The sequence below is a fragment of the Patella vulgata genome, chromosome 2, assembly GCF_932274485.2.
Source record: "Patella vulgata chromosome 2, xgPatVulg1.2, whole genome shotgun sequence".
Lineage (NCBI taxonomy): Eukaryota > Metazoa > Mollusca > Gastropoda > Patellidae > Patella > Patella vulgata.
This window is the reverse complement of record NC_065880.2, coordinates 35,088,739-35,101,219: the sequence shown is the minus strand read 5'-3', so window position 1 is coordinate 35,101,219 and position 12,481 is coordinate 35,088,739. Positions and strand designations below refer to the sequence as shown.

The window sequence follows — 12,481 nt, the reverse complement described above, 5'->3', positions numbered from 1 at the left end:
CTAGAGGCCAAAGTTATTATATCCGATTGATATTAAATTTTATAAACAGTGTTTAAGGTCATGAGACGAAGAAGTCTATTTATTTTCAGTGATTTTCGATAATTACTGCCAGAGTTATGGCCCTTGATCACTTCAAAAAACCTTGTGGATGCTCTAAAGGCTAAGGTTAATATCTGATTGACTTTAAATTTATTCACAGTGTTTGAGGTCACGAGTCGAATAATCCTATTGATTTTCAAAGATTTCTGATAATTACTGCCAAAGTTATGGCCCTTGATCACTTTGAAAAATCTTGTGGACGCTCTAGAGGCCAAAGTTAATATCCGATTGACTTCAGATTGATACACAGAGTTTAAGATCTTAAGACGAACAAGTATATTGATTTTCAATGAATTTTTATGACTTGGAACAGCTAAATCCATGATACAGTATTAAAAGTTTTGTATACAAAACGTTAGCATGGGGCAGAACTTTATAAAAACTAAACAAATTCTAATGGTTTTCTGAGTTGTTGCTCTTAATCAGATTTTAGTGTATTATAAATGTTTCATTACCGAAAAAAAGTAAAAATATGCGACAACTCTTGTTGACTGCCCGGACGATTTAGCTGCTGTGGGCGTATGTTTCGTTGCCTGGCAACCTATCTTTGTTTATGTTGTAGTTTAATCGCTTTGTGACTGAAAATGATAAGATCAGTGAAAAGGATTTTTGTAAAGCTTTGTTAACTTATGCTGGTTTACCAGACAGTAAAAAAAACAGAATGTTGAAACGTGTTAGACGCAAGTTTAAAGAGGAACCTGAGGTATTGTTTTAACGTTTTTTATCACATACCACTCATTACCTATGAAAATCAGTAGGACGTTAAACCCCATTTCATTTCACCGATGAAAATATCTTATTAAATTGTTATGAAAGAGGTACTTCTAATTAAACTTAAAGATGCATTGTGTAAGATTTAGATATAGAGTAGGTCATTCTTGTTATAGTTCAAAAAAAGATAATGAAAAATGAATATATTGAAAAATTCATTCAGTTTACTTTATTCTGAGCAAAGTTATGAGTGTTGTAAGGTTTGAAAAGATCTAGCGTAGATTGTTCATTATCATAGCAATATACTAAACAATCAAGTCTTAAGTCTCAATTATCCATTTTATCGTTAAATTTTTAAATATTGCGGGTCTTCTAATCCATTTGAATCTAAGCCACCCAATGGTCTAGAGAGTTGATTATAGACTTGTCATGTGCATAAATATCTACATAATAGTTTGTTATACATCATTTGAAGTCAAAAGAAGACTTACAATAGGCAAATTTTATTCTGTCTTTTTCTACCTATCCTGAAATATCCATATCGTGACAAAGCCATAAACTTAAAAAATAAAGGCAAGAAATAGTCATTCACTTTAGATGAAATTAAGAAAAGAAAACAAGGCAAGCAACAAATAAATCCTAAATAGGTGTGAAGTCTTTTATGAAAGTACTGTGACATTTGCATAAAAGCATCTTCCTTGATTGTATATTCATTATTTCTATGTTTCAGGGTATATCGTTTGAAGATTATATTAGTTTTTGGTTATTTTTAAAGAGTATTCATGATGTGGATACTGCTTTAAGTTTTTATCATCTAGCTGGTGTTTCAATTGATATGGGTAGGTATTGGGTTATATCTAATTTTTATAAATATTGGAGAGATTTCTATACAGTGCTTGGACTAGGTGGAAATTAGCCATTTTTCCTCAAATTTAGGAATGCGACCCCCACAGACAATACAGTTCTGTTGAAGAGAATCTTGTCATCAACTTGTCAAAGACAATATGTTGTAGCTTAAATATCTGATACAGATGATGTGGTGTGTAGGGCATGCTAAGTATCATATTACACTGCTCTATATTTAGATGGGTTTTGATCAGTTTCTATATGAGACTTAATTCACATTCAAATTAAATGTAGAAAAACCCCAAAATTAAAATAAAAATTTAATAAATAAAAATACCATTTGATTCAAATATTACATAAAGTTATACTAAGCTTTTTATATTTTAAATATGATGTAATAGAAGAAACTTTATTGCATAAAAAAATTACAAGGTTATGTGACAATATGTGCATATACAAATAAAAATAATAGAAAGATAAATGCAGAAAGCAAGGATACATATACATGTACGTAATTATACAAAGATACACAAGACATGAACAAATTGTATACAAAAGCTCCCAAACATTCTAAAATATCTACATTTTTATTGATCATCAGTATCTTAAATTGTTGAGAGCCACGGTTGCTAAGTGGGTAAGACACTGGCTCGCTAGCCTGGAGGTCGTATGTTCGATCCCTACATTGGTCGAGAAAGTTTGTTGGGATTTTCCGGCCTGGCTTCCCCTTGTCAGTGGTGCCGGACGGAAGGACTGACAAGGACAGCCGTCCAGTCATTCGGATGGTACCAAAATCGACTGCCAGGGTATACACTTGCGTGCACGTAAAAGATCCCTTGGCAGTAGGAATTTGATATAAGAGTAAGCCATGGTGCAGCTGCCTGGGCAAAATTTCTCTCATAGCACACTGTATGGCATATGTCCGTCTTCATTAGATGGACAGAACAAGCTAACAAAAAGGCTTTTTTTTGTACAATCAGTGGTCATAATCCAGCAAGTTACAGTCTGAAGTATCAAGTTCTGTCTACATCGGATAACAATTGTGACCTGTTGAGTGTCCACAAACAAATTATGGCCGGACAAATGGACAGTGGCGACAGCAGTATACATCCACAAGAACATGTAGTCGTATAAAAATCAGGACTGGATAAAATGAGCCCTCTCAAATTAAAATAACAGCTCTGGTCTGGTATATGTGTTCTTCCTTGAATAAAAAGAATATGTTATGTATTGGGTTGTTTTGAATATTGGTTATATGACAGTCTCCATATGTAACAGTGTTAAGCTGTTATCTATCAACTTCAACTTCATCATTAAGTTAATTCACCATATTTAAAATGACAGTTTAAGAAATGTTACTTTAATTTTCAAATGAAATGCGCAATTTTATCTAGTTAAGTATTTGCAAATCCTGTACTAAAATACACACTACTACAGTACATGTACTTTGTCTCTTGTTTAAACATGCAAATCCTTATCCAATTAAACTAAATAATACATATGTTCTGTTTTCAGAAAGAATATAATTATAATTATAACTAGCTCACATTTATCGAAAGATGTCAATTCTTTATTCTGGCATCCACTACCATTCTTTTTAATGATAAAACTTGGTTTTTGGAATAAAGAAACAACTGATTCCCCAGAAATGATACTAACCGATTATAATAAATGATGTCATTTGATACTCCCAATAGCAGGCAGGTTTATAGTTGTCAACATATAAGGGTAATAATGCTATCAAGTTGGACATGTTGTTTAGATTATCATACCAGCCAATTAAATGTCAGTGAACTGGACACAACACAAACATCCAAAATTTAGCCCCTTTTCTGGAGCTGGTCTATACACTGTATAACTTTACTTCATGCAGCTTTATAATAATGGTGAAATTGTATACAAGTTAGAGCAATGTCAAGAATGTGTATAAATCTTTGAAGAATATTGCTTTGATTTTCAGAAACCTTCAAGCATGTAGCCAAGACTGTTGCCCATGTAGAATTATCTGATCATGTTATTGATGTAGTATTTACATTGTTTGATGAAAACAGTAAGTATAGATTGTAGATATAATAAATCCGCATGCCGAACGAAGTTAGGGAGGGATATTGAATTTTATTTCCGGAGCATATCACATAAAACATTCGAGATATTTTTATAAAACTTTGTACAAACATCAACCTATTACAAAAGTTGTGCCTTTTTCTAATTTGGAATTTCTAGAATTTATAATTTTTGTGTTTCCATGAAAACAAATTTAACTTATTTTTTGGTGTACAATTTTGTTTCCAGAGCATATCTCGTAAACTGTTCAAGATATCTTCATGAAACTTTGTACAAACATCAACCTTTGATAGTAGTTGTGCCTTTTGCTAATTAGAAGTTTCTTGGATTTAATCATTTTTATGTTTCCATGGAAACAGATTTCTCTGTTGAATGATTTTGAGTTTTGAATAATTATTATTCTTTTGCATATCTCAGAAGCTGTTCAAGATACCTTTTTAAAACTTTTACATTCATCAGCCTATTATTTTCTTTTCTGATGTCCATCCTTTCGTCCCGATTTCCTTTCCAGAGCATATTTCATTATCCATTCAAAAAATCTTTTTGAAACTTTTTACAAAACAACATCCTATTATAGTATTTTATTTTATGATGTATAAGTTTATTGTTTAACATACAGAAGTTGATTGAGGTAGGCAAAGGTCGTTGTGCAGACCTTACAGGGAGTAGCGACCCTGCCTTGACAAGCTACTGTGGTCAGAGTATGAATTTTCTGACTAGTCCCTTTGATATTCCATGTGTTGGAATATGAGATTAATCTGATATATTTTTATGTTGATTACCAATAACATAAAGAAGTTTTTTTTATACGCCCACATTTTCATGTGGATGTATTATGCCGTCGCCCCTGTCCGTCCGTCCGTCCACAATTGTTTGTGGACTCTCTACGGGTCACAATTCTTATCCGATTTCGACGAAACTTGAAATATAGGTGTATCCCCAAAAGATCTCGGCTGCTTTCGATATTGGCATGTATCGGATCGAAACGTCATGGATTACAGCCTCTGTTTGTACGAAAAATCACGTTTTTAGCTTGTGGACCCTATAGAGGTCACAATTTTGATCCGATTTTGTTGAAACTTGAAATGTAGGTTTATAACCCAAAGATCTCGATTCCTTTCGATATTCGTGCATATTTGACCGTAACTTCCTGAATTATGGCCCCTGATTGTACGAAAAATCACGTTTTTAGCTTGTGGACCCTATAGAAGTCATAATTTTTATCCGATTTAAAAAAACGTTCTATTATATCACCGTTACACCCTAAGGATGACTGAGTTCGAATTTCGTGAAAATCGGCCCAAAATTGACAGACAAAATGGCCGTCGTTCGTTCCCAAATAGCGTAAGAATATGGTATATCAAGGTTGTGGACCCTATAGGGGTCACAATTTTTATCCGATTTTGTTGAAACTTGAAATGTAAGTTTATAACCCAAAGATCTCAGTTCCTTTCGATATTCGTGCATATCGGACCGTAACTTCCTGAATTATGGCCCCTGATTGTACGAAAAATCACGTTTTTAGCTTGTGGACCCTATAGAAGTCATAATTTTTATCCGATTTAAAAAAAACGTTCTATTATGTCACCGTTACACCCTAAGGATGACTGAGTTCGAATTAGCGTAAGAATATGGTATATCAAGGTTGTGGACCCTATAGGGGTCACAATTTTTATCTGATTTTGTTGAAACTTGAAATGTAAGTATATAACCCAAAGATCCCGGTTCCTTTCGATATTCGTGCATATCGGACCGTAACTTCCTGAATTATGGCCCCTGATTGTATGAAAAATCACGTTTTTAGCTTGTGGACCCTATAGAAGTCATAATTTTTACCCGATTTAAAAAAACATATTATTATATCACCGTTACACCCTAGGGACGAATAAATTCGAATTTCGTGAAAATCAGCCCAAAATTGACAGACAAAATGGCCGCCGTTCGTTCTCAAATAGCGTAAGAAAATGGTATATCAAGGTTGTGGACCCTATAGAGGTCATAATTTTTATCCGATTTTGTTGAAACTTGAAATGTAAGTTTATAACCCAAAGATCTCGGTTCCTTTCGATATTCGCGCATATCGGACCGTAATTTCCTGAATTATGGCCCCTGATTGTACGAATTTCGTGAAAATCGGCCCAAAATTGACAGACAAAATGGCCGCCGTTCGTTCTGGAATAGCATAAGAATATGTTATATCAAGGTTGTGGACCCTATAGAGGTCACAATTTTTATCCGATTTTGTTGAAACTTGAAATATAAGTTTATAACCCAAAGATCTTGGTTCCTTTCGATATTCGCACATATCGGACCGTAACTTCCTGAATTATGGCCCCTGATTGTACAAAAAATTGCGTTTTTAGCTTGTGGATCCTATAGAGGTCATAATTTTTATCCGATTTAAAAAAACGTATTATTATATCACCGTTACACCCTGAGGACAACTGAGTTCGAATTTCGTGAAAATCGGCCCAAAATTGACAGACAAATTGGCTGCCGTTCCGTTCATTCAGTTCCTTTCGATATTTGCGCATATCGAATTGTAATTTCCTGAATTATGGCCCTTGATTGTAGGAAAAATCACTTTCTTGTTAGCTTGTTCTCTATCCATCGAAAATGTGGGCGTATCCTGCCTGGCAGCCGCTGGTTCCTCGTGCAAGGGCACAAGATGTTGATGACTTAGTCATCTTGTTATTATTCAACATACATTTCCATCAAATTATTTTTGTTGTCCCCCGCCTTTCGAAGAAAGCAGGGGACTATTAAAATGGGTCTGTCTGTCTGTCTGTCTGTCTGTCTGTCTGTCTGTCTGTCTGTCTGTCTGTCTGTCTGTCTGTCTGTCTGTCTGTCTGTCTGTCTGTCTGTCTGTCCGTCTGTCTGTCCGTCTGTCTGTCCGTCACACTTTTTGGGACACAATAACTCTCTCCCTAATTGAGCTAGAATGTTCAAACTTGGTGTATGTGTTTATTAGGTCAATGCCTTGATGGAGTTCGAAGATGAGCATTTTCCGCTTAGGGTAAGCAGAGTTAAGCAATTTGATTGGTTGATGCTTTGGGACACGATAACTCTCTTCCTAATTGGGCTAGAATGTTCAAACTTGGTGTATGTGTTGATTAGGTCAATGCCTTGATGGAGTTCGAAGATGAGCATTTTCCGCTTAGGGTAAGCAGAGATAAGCAATTTGATTGGTTGATGCTTTGGGACACGATAACTTTTAATTTAGCTAGAATGTTCAAACTTGGTGTATGTGTTTATTAGGTCAATGCCTTGATGGAGTTCGAAGATGAGCATTTTCCGCTTAGGGTAAGCAGAGATAAGCAATTTGATTGGTTGATACTTTGGGGCACGATAACTCTCTTCGTAATTGAGCTAGAATGTTCAAACTTGGTGTATGTGTTGATTAGGTCAATGCCTTGATGGAGTTCGAAGATGAGCATTTTCCGCTTAGGGTAAGCAGAGATAAGCAATTTGATTGGTTGATGCTTTGGGACACGATAACTTTAATTCTAATTAAGTGAGATTGATGAAACTTGGTGTATAGTTTCATTACAGTAATACCTTGACTAAGTTCGATAATGAGCATTTTCTGCTCAGGGTAAGCAGAGCGATAAGCAATTTGATTGGCCGAGACTTTGAAACACAATAACCCTCCTTCTAATTGAGCTAGAATGTTCAAACTTGGTGTTGGTGTTTATTAGGTCAATGCCTTGATGGAGTGTGAAGATAAGCATTTTCTGCTTAGGATAAGCAAAGATAAGCAATTTGATTGGTTGATGCTTTGTTTGGGACACAATAACTTTAGTTTCAATTAAGTGAGAGTGATGAAACTTGGTGTATAGTTTCATTACATCAATACCTTGACTAAGTTCGATGATGAGCATTTTTTACTCAGGGTAAGCAGAAAGATAAGCAATTTGATTGGCCGAGTCTTTGGAACACAATAACCCTCCTTCTAATTGAGCTAGAATGTTCAAACTTGGTGTAGGTGTTTATTAGGTCAATGCCTTGATGGAGTGCGAAGATAAGCATTTTCGGCTTAGGGTAAGCAAATATAAGCAATTTGATTGGTTGATGCTTTGGGACACGATAACTTTAGTTCCAATTAAGTGAGAGTGATGAAACTTGGTGTATAGTTTCATTACATCAATACCTTGACTTAGTTCGATGATGAGCATTTTCTGCTCAGGGTAAGCAGAGCGATAAGCAATTTGATTGGCCAAGACTTTGGAACACAATAACCCTCCTTCTAATTGAGCTAGAATGTTCAACCTTGGTGTAGGGGTTAATGAGGTCAATGCCTTGATGGAGTGCGAAGATGATCATTTTCTGCTTAGGGTAAGCAGAGATAAGCAATTTGATTGGTTGATGCTTTGGAAGTGGAACACGATAACTTTAGTTCTAATTAAGTGAGAGTGATGAAACTTGGTGTATAGTTCATTACATCAATACCTTGACTAAGTTCGATGATGAGAATTTTTTGCTTAGGCCAACGAGCAATAAGCATGTTGATTGGTCAAACTCTTCTTCTAATTGAGGTAGAATGTTTAAACTTGATGTAGATGTTCGTCTTGACTGAGTTCAATGATTAACATATTGAGCTAAAGCTAAGCAGAGATAAGCAATTTCCTGCTTTGGGACAAGATAACTTTGATTCTATCTGATAGAGAGTGATGAAACTTAGTTTATAGTTGATAATCAGTTTGATTGCTTGATACTTTGGAAAAAAATAGATGTGCGATTAATTAATATGTGTCATCTATTTATTTGGGGATTTCGGCGGGGGACATCAGCCTCACTGTTGGCTTGTTATTAATACGGAAGACTAAAATATTTGTCGAATTATTTGAGTAGACTATAATATTTATAAAATTATTTTTACGAGTAGACTATAATATTTGCAAAATTATTTTTATTAGTAGATTGTAATATCTGTAAAATAACAACAGAAATCTTTCCGATTCTTAGTTTCAAATTGGTTCACATTTTGATTTAAACATTTTATGCCGTCTGGCATTACATGTTATGAAATTTTCTTTTTGTTTTAAATTATTTTTTTAATGGTACCCTTTTTTCTAATTTTTAGATGATGGTGAATTAAGTAACAAGGAATTTGTCAATGTCATGAAGCGACGACTTCTCCGGGGTCTAGAGAAACCAAAAGATACCGGATTTGTCAAGTTACTGGATGCTATGTGGAAATGTGCTAAGAATCAAACCAGTACTTTCTTAGAATGAGTGGGACCTGGTTGTCACTTTTTGTTATAAAAATGTCTTTTACAAGTCTCTACTGTGTCAGATTTTTGTGTGTGGGTGCATAAAATACCTGTAAGCAAATTCAGTTGACGTCCTTATTGGAGTGTGGTTGAACTTTGAAGCCGACATTGTGTTTGTTAAATCAAGCATTAAAGTAATTAAGTTCTATTGTCATTAGCATGTAGTTGTATAAATTTTTATAAATTTAATTAATTTTAATTCCAACTTACTGGACACATATGTAGATCTACTGTATTAAGTTGATATTGCACAAAGATCTAACATTAATGAGATACCTTTATATACAGTACTAACAATTATAGTACAGAAAGATTTTGCCTAATATTCATATGCATAATAATTCAGTGGAAGATCTAAATGACACTCTGAATGTAATGTTATAGTTGAATAGATTAGTGCTTTCCTATAAGTTATAGAATGTTATACTTGCATAGCATAGATTAGTGTTTCCTATAAGTTATGTTATCTCAAATGAAATACATATTTATAATTTAGAGGAGACATAATATTTTCCATTTGTTACATGAAAGAATTGTTTTAGAAATTTTTTTATACTCCCACATTTTTATGTGGACGTACATTGTCGTCTCCTCCGTCCATCCACAATTTGTTTGTGGACACTCTACAGGTCACAATTTTTATTCCATATTGAAGAAAATTAAAATATAGGTCAATCACCCAAAGATTTTGGTTCCTTTTGATATTGGCATATATCGGACCATAACTTCATGGATTATTGCACCTGATTAATGTATACGAAAAATCACGTTTTTGGCTTGTCACAATTTTCATCTGATTTTGATGAAACTTCAGTGCATGTTTATAACTCAAAGATTTTGGTTCCTTTCAATATTTGCGCATATCTGATCGTAAATTACTGAATTATGGCCCCTGATTTTACAAATATCGCGTTTTTAGCTTGTAGTCCCTCTAGAGGTCACAATTATTATCCGATTTAAACAAATGTTCTAATATATCACCGTTACACTGTAAAGAAGCTTTTGTTTGAATTTCGTGAAACTGCCGGACAAAATGGCCGCCCCTCGTACGCAAATAGTGTAAAAATATGGTATATCAAGGTTGTGGGCCCTCTAGAGGTCAGAATTTTGATTCGATTTTGATGAAACTTGAAATACGGGATTATCACCCAAAGATCTTGCTTCCTTTCGATATTCACGCATATCAGATCGTAACTTCCTGAATTATGACCCTTGATTTACGAAACATCGCTTTTTGTTTAGCTTGTTCTCTATCCATCTCTTGCAAAATATGGGCGTATCTTGCCTGGCAGCCACTGGTTTGTGTTTTGCTATAGCGATGTATATTTATTCTATGCATTATTTGTATATATTTAATAATATTGTGATAATTAATATAATACTGTACTATCTGAAACAATAGGCAAGAATTTTTGTAGCTTGTCCATAAAATGGAGCCTTTTGACAACAAGAATGATAGTGAAAAACCTAAATTGTCTTTTTTTTTTTAAAACACACATTATACAAGAGCTAAATCTGCCTATTGCAGGTCTTTCTTTAGGACTAAAATGTTATATAAACATTTATTAACAAAACAAGACCATAATCAACTCTCGACGGCATCGGATACTCCATATTTTAACTAGATTAGAACGGTTTGCCATTTAAAAATCTTATTTAAAAATGGGAAAGCCAGGCTAAGTCTCGAATATACCAGAATCCTGGTTACCACTATGTACATATCTTGTCAAAACTACAAATAGTGATAATTTGGCTTAGAATGAAGTAATTTGAATGAAATTTTCAATATTTTTTTTTTATATCATCTATTTTTGAATTATTATAGCAAGAATGACCAACTCTTTATTAGACTCTAAACTAATGTATCTTTAAATACTTTGATTTTTTAAATTATTTTTACTTGTTATTATGTTGCCTCAAAAGTTAGCTTTTTGTGAGAGTTTTATTTTCAGTTGTAAATTGGTTCTATTTGATCTGGGCAGATTGTAAAAAATTTGTGGAATCTAAACATCCTAATGTCATTTGTACAGTTCAGAGTGTTTACAAATAATTGTTATCACAGTTTAATATATTAATAACTTTGTTCCTTTCTGTGTCTGCTTTTATGAGGTTGATATTTATCTCATAGTCATAATTCTATTCTAAAGTTAGCATATTTGTACTGGAAAATATGAAATGAAATTTTACGTCCCACTTTTTTGGATCATCTGGGCTAATGAAGATGGGCATATGCCATACATTGTGCTACGAAAATTTTGCCTGGAGCAAACATGACACCTCCTGGTTAGCAAGCCTGCATCTTACTGAGCCACCACGCATTTGCCCGAAGAAAACTTGAGACCTGGTTAGCGGGCCAACATTTTACTGAACCACCCCTGGAAAATACACTTGAATAATCAATTACAAGAGAATTAGTAGTGTTGAAATTGTATAAATGTCTCAAACCTTTCTCTAGCATTACCGTCACTGAAGACAGAACAATTGGAACACCTCTTTTTAAAGGGGCATTATGTTTTGAATGTAGTACTACCGGCAGTCTCTGGATAGGTCAAAATTTGAGTCTATATCTATTACTTTGTAGCTCTACAAAATCCAGAAAATATACAATTACACCAATTTTTTTTCGGTTTTCATGGCAGTCTCTGGATAGGCCAAAATTTGAGTCTATATCTATTACTTTGTAGCTCTACAAAATCCAGAAAATATACAATTACACCAAATTTTTGGGGGTTTTCATGGTCAAGTAGCATGCGAAGCCAACCACTCAACTGTAATCTGATTGCAGATTCGTAATCTACACAAAAAGTTCTTTTAAGACTACCAAATTTGAGCTGTACATCTTCACTAGAAAGGCAAAGATATCTGAAACTAAAGTCGATTTCCCAAATTTCTGAAAATTGACCCACTTGACATAAATACATGTATATTGAAAATTTCATTCAAATTGCTTTATTTTGAATGAATTATTGGTTGTTGTTTTGCCAAGATGTGTGTACTGGTCAGTCAAGACTGGGCCTCGCTTTTCCATTTTCACATTAAATTATTGAATGGCCAAACTGTTCTGATCAACTTAAAATCAGAGCCATCCGATGGCATCGAGAGTTGATTATGGTCTTGTCAAGTTAATAAATGTCTTATTTATAATATAAAGACCTGCAATAGGCAGATTTAGCTCTTACATAATGCATGTTTGAAGCCAGAGTCGCGATGGCGAATTTGTATCCGCCCTAATGATTCGCTGGAATCAAACTGCATTGATATTTTTGGCCAAAATTTGATTTACTGTCACTAATCATATACTGTAGCTAATCACTGATGTCAAGAAAGTTGCATGATTTTTTGAAGACAAAATGGCGATTATAATAGAAATGTAGAATTCGGAAAAAGAATCGGAGCCTATAATATTATGGAGTATTGAAACCAGACGATGAAGCAGTCTGCAAAGAAATGTATACCAGAACCTGTGTTTCAGCAATGGATCCCATTTT

At 34.2% G+C, this 12,481-nt stretch overlaps 1 protein-coding gene across 3 annotated transcripts in view; it reads left to right on the top strand.

Annotated features, from left to right (window-relative positions):
• Window positions 1–11,078, top strand: part of LOC126811845 (calcium uptake protein 1, mitochondrial) — a 36,196-nt gene extending 25,118 nt beyond the window's left edge. For all 3 annotated transcript variants that reach the window (XM_050537788.2, XM_050537786.2, XM_050537787.2), the window contains 4 exons: window positions 662–802; window positions 1,541–1,649; window positions 3,617–3,706; window positions 8,804–11,078. In XM_050537788.2, the coding sequence (XP_050393745.1) occupies window positions 662–802; window positions 1,541–1,649; window positions 3,617–3,706; window positions 8,804–8,955 (492 nt within the window). In that variant the 3' untranslated portion in view covers window positions 8,956–11,078. The remainder of the gene's footprint in view (window positions 1–661; window positions 803–1,540; window positions 1,650–3,616; window positions 3,707–8,803) is intronic.
• The last annotated feature ends 1,403 nt before the right edge of the window (window positions 11,079–12,481 follow it).